The sequence below is a fragment of the Pogona vitticeps genome, chromosome ZW-PAR, assembly GCF_051106095.1.
Source record: "Pogona vitticeps strain Pit_001003342236 chromosome ZW-PAR, PviZW2.1, whole genome shotgun sequence".
NCBI lineage: Eukaryota > Metazoa > Chordata > Lepidosauria > Squamata > Agamidae > Pogona > Pogona vitticeps.
The window spans coordinates 1501596-1515565 of NC_135800.1; the positions used below are offsets into that span (position 1 = coordinate 1501596).

Sequence of the window (13970 nt, forward strand, 5' to 3'; positions counted from 1 at the left end):
AGAAATGGCAGGCCTGAAAATAAACCACAGAAAGACAAAAAATTCTCTCCAAAAACATGCAATCTAGAGAAACAGATGACCTCTTGAATCTTACAAGTTTACAGGAGTTGTGGAATGGTGAGGTGTACATCTGGTTCTGTATGCACAACGGCCAGGGGAAAAATAATTTCAATAAACGGCAGCTATAAAAGAACATTTTAAAAGGAAGCTCGTTAAGCCAAAGTCAGCCGCAGGGCGCTTCCCAAGGGAACTGAGCATGTTTAAACTCAAGCAACTCCGAAGGACCAAAAGCCACTAACACAACATGCTAGTGATGATCTTTATTAACCAATAGATGAAAGTTACATCGTTCCTCCTACATCATTTCCAAAAATGTTAATTCTACCATCTCTCGGCAGGTCCTCGGGGGACCATGCCACCTATCTAACCCTAGCCCCGAAAGGGATCAGAAGGTCTGCTCGGAAAAACCCATTAAGTCTGTTCCCCCCTTAGACCAGTTTTATCAGTTGATCTGGAAACTGCTTATTTATGTTGACTTGAGAAAAAGCAGGCGGGCCTGGCGTCCTTTTGAAAAACACCGTTCCTGACCCGATCCGAATCCCATCCGTTTCCAACAGAAAGCTTGCACCGAAGGCTTCGCTTGTTGGGAGCAAAGGGAGGGCTTGTCGTGATTTAGAAGTTGAACTGGTATTTTGCTATATTCTTGCTTGTAATATAAATCCTAACTTGTAGGTGGAGAAACCAAACCAAAAGGGGTAAGAAGCATGCTTTTTTTCCCCCCAGTGAAGACTATCAGCCCTTGTGTACACATTAAGTTTTATTGTAACAAAGCAACTTGTACACTTTTAACGTTTAAAACTGAGCATCTTTCTTTTCCAGTGAAACAAAAAAAAAGTTGAAAAACAAAACAAAAAAACCCAAAAAAAACAAAACAAGGAACAAAATTACAATAGAGAATGTAAATTCCAAATAAAGATCCTACAGGTTTTCTGCTGATTCTCCATCAAGTGGCAGGGCTCAACTGTAATCATCAGGAGAGAAAATTTATTTTTAAAAGTGTCATCTTAAACTGCAAGGATGTTTGTTCAACATCACGATTAAACATGCCAAACAAGCCGCCATGTTTTTGTCAAAATGCCCATTTAACCCACCCCAACGTCTGAAACCCACCCTTGCTTACCCTGTCTATAACCCCCCCCGGCCTTTATTTTTTTTTTTTAGCTTTTTCGTATTTTTTTAAACAAGAGAAGTAGACAGATACATGTTGGTAAATGCTAACTGTCCATATTCACATAGAGACACAGTGTAATCTCTGAGCCCAATATACAGAGAAAGAAGGGGAGGGGAAAAAAAGCTAGATTCTATGCACTACGACACTAGCACGCTTCGGCTTCCAGCAGAAGGTTCTCTTTCTTCCCCACAGAACACGGTGAGTGGACTTCCTTTTTCAACAGTTTTTGCTTCAAAACAGAGGGATTAAAAAAATCGAAAAGGGAGGAGGGGGGGGTTAGAGATTCTTTCCCACTGTATTCTGCTCAAGGGATTTGTTTTGTTTTTCTCCAAAATTATTGAACCATGGTGAAGAGGAGAGGGAAAAAAAGAACTCAGGAGAACAAGGCGACTGAGCACAAAGGGGAAAGGTGGGTGGGTGGGAAATAGACAGCTACTTGCTCCCAGGGACTGGAGAGGGGAAAGGGGGTAGAGAGGGTGGTTGGAATCTGTCAGTGAGTTTCAGTCATCTTCGCCTTCATCCTCCTGTTGAAAAAGAAAAGCAACACATAAAGACCCTGCAAAACACAGCATAGGAGAGCTGAAACGTAGGATCGCTGTGCTCCTCTTCGGTGGGGCGCTCCGCCTTGGCCCTTCCTTCTTCGGGTTAAGAACCCTGCCAGAGGATGCACAGGATGACCAAACGCAAGGCCCGAGGAAGACAACCGATGCGCAAAAGGCGCACAAAGCCAAGTTACACACATGGAACAGGAGGTCGGCTTGAAAGAAATGAAAAAGGCAAAGCCCGAACGCGTTGCCAGATTCATATCCCAGACGCTTGCTCACCGATACCAATGAAGCTCCTCCAGACGGAAAGGAAAGAGAGATAAAAAGGTTAACCCAAGATTGCGGCATCTGGAGAGTCCATCACCTGTTCTAGGTGCCCAGGACTAGCAAAGAACCACACCTTTACGCGATACACAGCAAAGCTTCTGAAGGTTTCCCCACAAGCCAGTTGGCTAAGCCACAAACACTATGTAAAATCCTTCCTAGTTCTGCTACTCTTCTGGAAGTCCCTGCACACCTGCCTGACAACTATGTGCCTTCTGAAGCGAACCTATGTTTGATAAACTCTGCTTTTTTTCGGGGGGGGGGGGGGGGAAAGCGGCTAATGGAAGCCAAATTTGAAAAAGGGCTAAAATGACCATTCAAGCACCTTCATACTACAGGTGCATACCTATATCCAAATATGAGCTAGGGAGTTTAAAAAGCCATTTATAATTTCTTACTGAATTGGGGTCATTCTAAGAATTAGGCTTCAGGTTCTAACCTCCCCTTCTTCTCCCTCGTCATCATCTTCATCTTCTTCACCCTCATCTTCATCACCTTCCTCATCAATGTCCTCCAAGCCTTCTTCCTCCTCATCGTCGTCATCGTCCTCTTCCCCCTCGCCTTCTTCGTCATCCATATCGGGGACCTGATGCGACAAGGGCTGAAACATTAGCGCCTTTCTCGTAACAGACGCCTCCCAAGGCCCCGCGCCCGCCACGCCGAGAGACTCCCCCACCCTCCCACAAGGCTCCTACCAGGTAGTACTGTAGCGGGTTCGGCCAGATGTCGTCCTTGATGACCTCCCCGAGCTCATCGGCCCCCGCATCAGAATGGTCGGTGAACCAGGTGAAGAAGCTTTCCGGCTCTTCATGTTGCCGCTTTCGGCTGGCTTTGTTCTGTGTCTGAGCGGAGCGCTTTGTCAGGTCCTTTAAGAAAAACAAAGAGAAAGATCCAGCTTTGCCCAAAAGCAGTAAACCCCAAAGAGTATAAAACTGATCTTCTCCCTGGTGACCTTCAAAGCTTACACATTGCACATGTGTGTTCTGATCATGGGACAACTTCACCATCTACTGAGAGGGTTCTGGGGGGGCTCCTGCAAGTACTCCCCCAAATGACTTCACAGGAACAGCCTGAGCAGGGCCTTGTGCAGGTCAGTTTAAAGGCTGAAACTCCCACCCAATTCAGGTGTGTGTGTGTGTGGGGGAGACAATAATTTTAAAAGGTCCTGCAATCATGAGGAATGAGTGCCAGAGTCCCTCCAATCCTGGACGTTCTGAAGGACCCCCCGTAAACATTCTTCATGTGGCGTAAGAGTGGCCTTGGTAGCCAGAGGGGCGGTATATAAATTGAATAAATAAAATAATGAAGGTAACAAATTAGCGTGGCTGAACATTTAACTCATTAACAGGACAATGGAGAAAGTCAAATGTAAAAACATTTACAGGTCTTATTTTTTTCTATGATTTAGTCATCTATCTAGGTATTCCTATGTCAATAATATACTGAAAAATAAGCAGCAAAGTGACAACATTGACAACCAAGCTTTGAAATTTGTACGCTCTCTTCCTTCTCTTCCCCCAAAACATAGTACTACTCCTGCTCTTCCACTGACAGACAAAAACAAACAAACAAACAACAACAACAACAGTTTATCTCCTGGATGTAACCCAACTTCACTTGGGAGCTGTCTAAGCTGCAGAAAACACTGCATTAGTAACTAGATTAAAGAAACCCAGAGGAAAATGGAAGGGTCACCGTTTCCAACGGGCAGTGCTTGACTATTTCTGTCCGTACCTTTCCAGATTTCCACTTGATTTCACTGGATTTTGACGACGGGTCCCCACTCTCGTTCAGATGAAACTCTTTGGAGAGCATCTTGTTTTCAAAATACGGATTCTCATCAAAATACTGCAGTCAAGAGAAGAACGTAGAGGATGACAACTTTATACTGTGTAATCGTGCAGCAAGGAGGCCGGGGCAGTCCTCCTGGCCACCCACATACGCACAAAGAGTCCAGCACAGCGCCCAGACACTTACAAAATCTATTCTGTAACCTGATTTGATATCTTCAAACTCCGTCACCTCCACTCTAATCAAATAATGCAGCGCCTCTTCATCTTCTTCGCCCAACAGTGCAGATACTAAAACAAACCAAAAGAGGATTCAATTTGGCATGAAAACTGGTTTTATTTTCATAGAAGACATTGTTGATAAAAATAAGTAGGTGCCATCAAGACATTTCTAACTTATGGCTCAGTAGATATCTGAATCAGGACCTCTCAGATGTAATGCACTGCACCTTTGTTACTTTTCTCTACTAAAAACAACAGCCTTGTTTCAACATGCTTCAGAGAGGCACAAAGTAGCATCACACAGCCTCTCTTCTTTTCTAGCACTCCTGCATTTTATAAGATGCTCAAAACCACAACATTGAAGGCTGCAAGTCACCTGGAGAAATCTCCGCATACCTTGTGGGTGGTTGACAAATGTTGTTACCCAAAAATTGGGGATTTTGGCGATCAGTTCCGACCTCTTCTGGAAGAATGGCTGGCGGAGTTTGTTATATTTCTGTTCGACTTTCAAAATTTCCTCACTGGCTTGTTCATTCAGTCTGAAACGAAGGCAAGACCAAAACATGGCACGGAGCTGAAGTTAGAAGATCAAAGCAGCAGCAACATGCTTATGAATATTTTGACTGACCAGCATGTCCCATCTAAACTGTGGAGAATTCATGTGTTCCAACTCCGTAGCGACACATTCTCAAATTAAAGCTTGACATGAGGCTGAGTCAAATCCATCCTGCTAATGTACTGCATAGAATTATCCACAGGCAGACCTTCCTTCTACCTTGCCTGCAAAGCTTCAAATAAACTGCAAGTTCATAACTGCATCAATGTAGAACATATCTCCCACATTTGACTACTGACATTAGAAGTGTAACAAAAAAAGGGAGAATAAAATAAATGTATCCTTCTTTGCTTTTAGGTTCCTTGCAATGCAGACATTGCATCTCTGTCAATTCATGAAAAAAACACATTTTGGACAATGTCTATGAAAGAGATTGCAGATTAAACGACACAAGGTGTAATTCCCCACTTAATGTTACTTGTCAGCACCTTCTACAGAAACAGCTACAAGAGATGGGTTACCTGTCTATTTCGTTCTGTACTTCATCAATATGTTCAATCGCTTCCTGCTGCTCTTTGTCTGAGGAAAAAAAAGTATACCAGTCAAATTCCAATTAAAAAAAGACAACAATTCACTACAGCGTTTCATGAGCCAAAAGCAAAAAAATTCTCTAGCAGAGCCACTGACCATTTCTGTCTGGGGATAATGGGTGCCACAGTCTTACAATTAACTTAAATCTGTTACTCTTTAAAAGTGTCACAAAAAGTTGTTCCTATTTGTTTTTGTTCTAAATGCTTCAACAGACACACACTGTTGTCTCTTTTGAAACATGTATACACACATATATATGGTGGGCCTTATAACATTCAGCTGTCCGGAGTATATTTAAGAAAACAAAGGATAAGTAGGTACCTGAAAATTTAAATTTCAAAAGGCAACATCCCCCTTTCAACAGGTGATTGTATCACAAAAGGTTTCTCTTAAAGAGACATTGATTTTCAAGGCATTTTGAGTGGGAGGAAAAGCAGTGAGGGACAGACCTTTTATGAACCGGAGGGGCCAAAAAAAGGACCCTTGCACAGCCTTTATAAATAAGCCTTCAATCCTATTATTCACGCTTCCTTGGGAAAACAGTGCAATCCCTTATTTTTGGCTGGGCTGCCATCAGCCACGTGCAAACAACGGGACAGCTCATCCTATCCAAAAACTTTCTTTAAAATGGGCGGGTAAAGAGGAAGGTGAATCAAAACACGTGGGAGAGGGAAAGGCAGGACAGGCCTCCCCTTGGCATCCATGTGCCCCTGGGTTTTAAAAGGCCGCCACATTATAGGGAGGAGAAAGAAAAAGATCCTTCCGGCCTCAAAGGAGACAAATGTACGGCTTTGCAAGATATAATAACAACAACCCTGTGGCTACCACATATCATTATATATTGCAGTTTTTTACCATAACATACCCTGTTCCCCCGAAAATAAGACCTAACCTAGTAGGCTTTTTCAGGATGATAGTAATATAGGCCCTAACCTTAAAATAAGCTGTAGTTAAGTGAAACCCTGCCCTCCACCCTTGTGCAGCAACCAGAAGATGACATGACTGCATTTGAATATCGATTATTGTACATGAAAAAAATAAATAAATCATCCCCTGAAAATGAGCCCTAATGTGTTTTTTGTAGCAAAAATTAATATAAGACCATGGGGGGAAACAGGGTATATTGGTAAATATATGCATATTGCACAGAATGGCGGGAGCCTAATTATATTATATTCATATTTCTCCAAAGGAAAAAAAAGTGGGCCCAAAGAAAGTGAAGGGGGTTCTACACGTGTGTAAAAGGACGGGGCGGGGAGGGGAAAAAGACAAAACCCTATCAGGTTTCACACGTGGCGATGGGAGGATGTTGCAAATCCCAAAACGTGGCCCCTGAAGGTTGGTTTTTGGGCAGGGAGGGTGAATCGTCCATTTCCCCCCCTTTTTAGGGGGGGTGAACCCACCCCCAAATGTGCCTCAGGGTTCAAATCCACCCGCTTCCCCCTTTCCCCCATTAAAGCGCGCTTTGAAAACATCTCGTTGTATTTAAACCCACCCAGAATAAAACGTAATTTATTTATTTATTTTCCAAAAAAAATATAATCTCGTCCGAAAAAGCCACGCGGTTGAAACACGAGGCGGAGCGGCAGGGAAATTTTTAAAAAGGGGGAATAAAATCAAACCGTTCAAAAAAAAAAGGTGGGAGGAAGCGAAGCGAAAAAATAATATATAATATATTATATATATATATAAAGGAGGCGAAAAGAAGAAAGTGCCTTGAGATATGGAAAGAGACGAAGATCTCCCTCTAGACCCGGAGGAGGGAAAGGAGAGAAACGTGGGGGGGAGGGTGTTTTCTCGTTGTTTTTTCTCTAATGGAGGAAAAGAAAGGTCGAAATGAGGAGGATGATGGTGATGATGGGAATCCATATAGGGCCCAGGCGGGAAGGCGGAGAGGAAGGGAAGGAGGGAGGGAGACAAAAGGGGCTCCTCAACATGGCCTCCCTCTCCCTCCCTCCCTCCCTCGCCGCCGAGGCCTACACATCCGGCCGAGGCGCCCCCTCGCGTAGTCCGCTTCCCTTTCCCTCCTTTCCCGCCTCCGGGGCTGGCGGTGGGGGGGGGCTGTGAGGGAGGGAAGGAAAGGGGGAGAAAAAGAAGAGGAGAAGATGGCGGCGGCCGTGAGGGCGGGAAGGAAGGGAGGCTTCTCTGAGGGGAAGAAGGAAGGAGGCCCGCCCGCCTGCCCGCTCTTTTCGGTCCCCGTTTCCCTCACACACACACCAGCCCGCCTCACCTGAGATCTCGTCGGCCCCGTCGTGGTTGGAGTTGAGCTCCTTCTTGCTGACTTTGGCCGCCGGCGCCGACATGTTGTGAGGGAAGGAAGGAGAGGGAAAAGAGACCCACAGAGAGAGAGAGAGCGGTTGAAGGGGGGGCGGTTTCAAAGGGACGCGGCCGAGGGCCTCGCCTCACACACCGGGCCCGCTCCTCCTCCTCTCCCTCCGGAGGCTCCGGGCCTTCTCTTCTTCCTCCTCCTCCTCCTCCTCCTCCCCGCGTGCGAAGGGAGCTCCTCGGCGGCGGCGGCGGCGGCCCCTCACGCTCGCCTCCCCACACACACACACACACGGAGCGAGAGTCGCTTCTGCGCAGGCGCCGCGGCCGCCTTTCGCTGCTCGCTCTCTCGCTCTCTCCCTCCCTCCGCCCAGCAACCTCCCAAGCGCGCCTGCGCGGCGTGAAAGAGGGCCTTTTCTTTTTCGGCCCCGCCCACTATTCCTCCTCGCTTTCCCTCCTTCCTCGGGGGCCCCCGCCCACTCGCTTCGAGGCGCGTGCGGGGGAGGGCGGTAGTGCGCAAGCGCGGAAACGGCGTTTTCCTTACTTCCCCCCCTCCTCCTCCTTTTTCGTATTCTACGCAGGCGCCAAATAAGGGAAGGAGAAAGTCACAACGCATGCGCAAATATGTCACGTTTCTTCCTTTCCCCCCTCCTCCCGCTCGAGTGGGGGGGGCAGCGTGCGTGTGACGTCGAGCGTGCTCTTCCCTCCGCCCCTCGGGGGGGGAGAAGGAAGAACGCGCAGGCGCATAAGCCAGCTCCCTGGCCTCCCCACGCGTACCCCTATTAAAAAAAAGAGCCCGCGAAGAAGCTACGGAAAGCGGAAGGGGGAGGAAGAGCGCAGGCGCAGATCCGCTCTTTTTTTTGATAGGACGGCGGCGGCTCCAGCTACTGGAGAAGTTGCTAAGGCCGTAAGCTCCGCCTACAGCGGGCGCTGATTGGTCCTGATGGAGACAATTAGATGCATAGGCGGGCGGGGCTCGGAACTGTCGTGCGCAAGAGCGAAAAGGGAAAAGTAGGTCGGAGGCGGGTGCGCATGCGCGAGCAGGCATAGTAGAAAGGCAGATTTTTTTGAATCGAGACGTTTTTCCAGTTTTTGGGAATAAAAGCAAATGCCTTTCATTTTTAACTCCAGAGATTCAAGTTAAGAAAATTAAGAAAGCATTTCAAGAGGACTTATAAGGGAAAAGTATCAAATATTAAGTTGCACAAATACATTTTTTTTTGCTTTTTATTGGTTTTTATTTATTTATCATAAAGAAAGACAATAATAAAACAACAAAACAGGACCTCAGAAAGAACATTCAAGTAACATATCAACTAAACCAAAACACACACACACACAATGTAACACGTTCCGCCCCTTGGCTTCCCACCACCCTTGGGAATAATTTACTTATTTATTTTACTTTATATTTTGTAGCTAGAATGCTTCTTTATTTATTTAACTCTGCTTTTCTCCTTAAAAAAGGACCCAAGATGCCTTATGTCAGGAAAAATACAATATTTAAAAGCTAAAAAAAAAAAGCAGTAAGCGTACAAATATTGGGGGCGGTGGTTTCAAAATAATGAAATAAGCATGCTAAAAATTGTAGTAAAAATTGATTTTAAAAATAACATTTGAAAGCAACCGACCACAATGATCTCTACAGACCCCTCTCATGGACAGCCAGTCACTAAGGAAAAGCTCGCCTGAAGAGAAAGGCCTTTGTCACTCATTCTCTTTATTTCATTTTATTTAAAATATTTTTTATCCCCCCTTTCTTCTTAAAATCAGCCCAAGGCAGCTATCTATGTCTTTCTAGGCTTTGGTTTTCTTAACTGAGAAAATATATGGAAACTGGAGAGTTTATAACTCAAATGCCCCAAATCTGACTCCTTGTCTATTGGATTTGTATTTCGGAGTTGCAAAGATGTTTGGCAGATCGGAAACTTTTGACTTTTTGGAGTTTTGGAAAAAAATAAATAAATGGGATTAATGGATTAATGGGGGTTCCTGCATTCTGGGGGTGGCAGACACTTCCCCCTCCCCAAGAAAGACTAAAGAAATCCAAGGAAATCAGGAAAAAAACAGCAATCTTTTATTAAATAGTTCCTGGGGGGAAATGGCTTGTCTTGTGGCAGCCTTTGGAAACCTTTAATTTTGAACACATTTTTCCTGTGGGCGGAAATTCCCATGCCCTCCAGCGAGGCTGAAGCAGATGCTTGAATTGTTATTTTAATTTGTAGGTTATTCTCTTCATCCTTGGGCATTTGATTGGATTAAGGGCCCCAAATCCAGTCATCTTTATCTTCAAGAGCGATCCTTAACTGGGACCCTCCTCCATTATCAAGAATCACAGAAAAAGGAGATATTTTAGCCTCCTGGGCAATTTGAACAAATTCTCAGCTGTTTTTTTTTTTTAAGTTGAAATCTGCATTTGAAATTCTTCTGCCTGGAGATGCAGGAATTCAGTCACACCCTTAACAATGCAGGAGACATCATAAAATGTGCCATTATTTGGTCTGTAGTCTACAAAAACTCTTCTTTTCCTCTTCTGGGAACTGATGGGAAACGGGGATCAAATTCGATTTATTTATTTCGAATATCCTTCTCCCGCCTTTCCTTAAAAAGAAGCCGAGTATTTGTATTAAAAATAATAGAATGAAAAACGTGATTTCGATATTTTAAAAAAACACAGCTGAACTATACGCGGATTGAAATGCGATTGAATCATTAAAAGCAAGCAAACATTTTAAAGCTACCTGCGAATTAAAATGGAGAGCCTTTGAAATCTATAACTTCCGAATTGGACGCTTGAGAAAGTCAATTTCTCCACCTGCTTGGTTAAAAGCGGGAGGTTGCAAAGAGATGCATAAATTCGCAGAGACCGATTCAATCTTGCATTTTTGGCTTGCAATGCTCTGAATTTATTTCTTAAAAAAAAATAAGGAAATTCCACCCAAATGGGATGTAATCGTGCAATCTGAACTGTGCAGTTTGGAAGAAGCAGGCATTTAGATGGATAGGGAGTGAAATAAAATAAATGGAGAAACCTACCATTCCAAATGAGTGTAAGAAAGTAGGGTTGCCCCCATTTTTAATGCTAGTTGCTAACCAGCCCATTTTGGGTCCTTTTTAAAGGAGAAAGGCAGGATCGAAAAATTTAAAATAAATTAAATCATCGATGAATATGGGAGACGGGTGAATTTCAAAAGGGCATCGGAATGGCTCATTTTGGGATCCTCTCCTCCATTCATTTCTTTTTTATTAGTTTATTTATTTTTCTCCCGAGGAGCCAAGGCAACCCATAACATTAAAAAAAATAGATTTAAAAAGGTAAACATTGGAAAAAGCAATTGAACTAGATGCTAATTAAAATGCAATTGAATCATTAAAAGCAAGTAAACATGAAGAACTAGCTTAACTTTGAAAAGGCATTCAAAGACTTAGCTAGGGTGGTTTTGGCTGTTGGCGGAAAGATAGAAGGGAAGGGTCCAGCCTGATCTCCGGAGGGAGAGCATCCCATAATCGGGGAGCAGCCACAGAGAAGGCCCTACCTCGTGTCCCATCAGCCACACCTGCACTGGCGATGAGTTCGAGACGAGAGCCTTTAAGATCATCAGAGGACTACCCCGAGGCGATCTTATTTTGACCAAAGACACCCTGGGGGGAAAAAATCAAGAATGCCGGGAAAGAGGAAGGCAGTAGGAAAAGAGGAGGGCAAGAGATGAGATGGATTGACGCTGTAAAAGAAACCACGACATTGTATTTGCAAAACCTGAGCAGAGAAAGTTGAAGGATAGGTCCCAAATTCACTAAGTCAGAAATGGTTTGACAGCACCTACCAGCAAGAGAGAAGTGCACTGAGCTGGGTGGGATACTATTATTAATTTTCTATTTTATCCACTCAATATCTAAAAAAAAATCAAATAATTCATGTCACTTAGACTTAATCCAGGCAGATCACTTAACAGGCTGGATTCTGTACTGATTTGATCAGTATTTTTTGTGCTAGCTATATGATATTCCCTTTTTTTAAGGAAATACACTGACCATTAATATGAATCTCTGTGCTTTTCCCCTGCTCCTAAAAGCATCGTTTCAGTTCTGTGTTTTTTTTTTTTTTAAATATATATGATTTGGAAGATTTCAGGAGGGTGAAAACCCCGCTGAGGAACTGCAGGAAGTGCTAGCTTTAGACTCTAGAGGGCACGCCAGTCTCGGAAATTAAATAAAAACCAGTTGGGCGATTTTTTTATTTCCGAGCAGAGCATCGCTGGTGACATGGGAATTAAAAGCAAATTTAGAAGAGGAGATGAGTCTGTCCTTGTTTCCAGCTTTCAATGAAGGCAGCGGCCTCGGGTCCTTTTTAAGGAGAAAAGCAGGGGTCAAAAAATATTGTAAATAGATAAACAAACAAATTAAGCAAGCATGTCGCTTACTTTATGTAAATCCTGTCGACTCAATGGGCTTTCTCCAGTTGAGACTCAGAACTGGATTAAGGCCCTCAACTTTCATCCACTTGCAGCCAGATGGGCGGTATTCAAATTAACTAACTGAATTAATGAATGAATAAATATAAATATAAAGACAGAGGGCAGTTGACTTGAGTCTTGTCCTTAATTAAATGAACGAAAACCATCCACTGTACATCATACCGGGCTAAAACCTGATATTTCACCAGTTCTTCACTGCATCTTAGAGGTACAGAGCCAGTATTTTAGACCAGATTTGGTGACTCTTCACGTCTTCTACAATTTCCTATATTTTGTATCTTCTTATGGACTAAGAGCCTTTGCCCTTCCCATGAGAAAGGAGTACAGTTTTGGGTTTATTTATGGACCATGTCGCCACTCTGCCACTAGGGGGCAGTAGTGCTTCTCTGTGGTTTGAATCGGACACGGTGAAACAGTGCTTGGCCTGTAATCATCCTCAGTAGAATCTGTTTTCAGGTGGATGGAAAAAGCAGGCATACCTAAAACCAAGGAGATCCTGTCTGTGGCACGACCCCTCTTTTCACTTGCTTAAGTTGCTTTCTAACAACCTTTTTTCAATGGGTTTTTGCAGAGCGAAATAAGTGCGGTTGTAGTTTCTGGGGTTCCGGTGACGTGTTGCACGGATGTGACACCTCTGTGTCAGTGAGATGTGATTGGCTAACAGTAGAAATGGGAACGAGCCATTTTGGTGGTTCGTCAAGGTTTCCTCACGAATTTCCCCAGGGATTTGTGACGAATTACGAATCCCTTTTTCACTGCCCCCCTGCCCGCCCTTTGCTTCCTTACCTTGGCCTGCTGGTGATGGTGGCACTACAGGAACAGAAGCTGTGGATCTGGCCTCCTCTTTATGCCTCTGTGGGCACCGATCCGCTCATTGGCGGCTAGGCTGCCGGAACAGCGTCTTCCTTTCCGGCGGTCTGGCGTCTGTTCCAGCGAGGGGGGTGACTTCAGTGGCAACAGCAACAGGACAAAATACAGGGGTGATGGGGGCAGGCTGTGGGGGCATAGATAGCAGGGCCCATAGGCAGCGAGAGCAAACTAGGCTACCGGAACACCCATTCCGGCAGCTCAGCTTACTGTTGGGCTCCAGGGACGAATAAAAAAAACGGGTAAATATTCACCACTTCGTATTCGTCATTGCCTCCAGAAAGGACGAATACAAAGTGACAAACATGACACGAATCTGCAATTTCTGATGAATACTGTGATCGCTTTTTTATTCATCCCCATATTTAGTTAGCAGCCTTATAAGTCTACCTCCCGCCAGCGTAGACATCATGAATGAGACAGCCGAAGCCGCAGTAAAGCACGCCCCTGTGGAAAACTGTACGATGGCACTTTGCAGAATTACTGCGTTTGCTGGATTATAATAGCAGACGTGCCAATGTACACCTGATGAATGAAAACAGACTGGGATATCTTCCAGAATATGTCAGATCCCTGCTCTTGTGGTTCTGGGAAATAAAGAGTAAAGCTTCTAGGATCCCCTTATTCCTGGATGTGATTGCAGAAATTTGAAAGCTGCCAGCTGGAAACCTCTTCTGATTTACGGCAGTTGTGCAAGGTTATCTGTGTTGCACTCCATCCACCATGCTGCTCTGAACCTTTATATGGGCTGGGTTGCATTGTTGCAGTAAGCAGGGGATCAGTTCCAAGCCCCCGTGCAGATACCGAAAAACGTGGAAGAAGCGAACTCTATATATTGCATGGTCTCTGGCTCCCTCTACTGGCCTGTTCTGGTACCTACACGCTGGAAATGCATATAAATAGGATTTCCTGGAGTTTTGAGTTTAGTATTTTTCAGCCAGAGGATAAATGAATCAGTGGATATTGATCCCGTGGATAGGGGGAACCTACTGCATTTCAAAATCAATTAAGAAAGCGAAAGATGCCATTTTGAAAACACGCCTTTTCCACCTGTTGTCTGAACCAGATTTTTCGGGTGGCTTATGTTGCTGACCAGAAGTGGCC

At 44.5% G+C, this 13970-nt stretch overlaps 1 protein-coding gene across 3 annotated transcripts; it reads right to left on the bottom strand.

Annotated features, from left to right (window-relative positions):
* Nucleotides 1-799: 799 nt before the first annotated feature.
* Nucleotides 800-7869, bottom strand: SET (SET nuclear proto-oncogene). Of its 3 annotated transcripts, none has more exons than XM_020794849.3 (8): nt 7490-7869; nt 5190-5247; nt 4509-4651; nt 4078-4181; nt 3835-3948; nt 2796-2966; nt 2596-2686; nt 800-1755 (listed from the first exon to the last, which is right to left on the bottom strand). In XM_020794849.3, exons 1-8 carry the CDS (start codon nt 7560-7562, stop codon nt 1748-1750), a joined length of 762 nt encoding a protein of 253 aa, XP_020650508.1. In that variant the 5' UTR covers nt 7563-7869; the 3' UTR covers nt 800-1747. The 3 variants fall into 3 exon arrangements, with proteins under 3 accessions (XP_020650508.1, XP_020650507.1, XP_020650506.1); XM_020794848.3 differs by having other exon boundaries at nt 2499-2686; nt 7490-7865; XM_020794847.3 differs by having other exon boundaries at nt 2540-2686; nt 7490-7859.
* Between the last annotated feature and the right edge of the window lie 6101 nt (nt 7870-13970).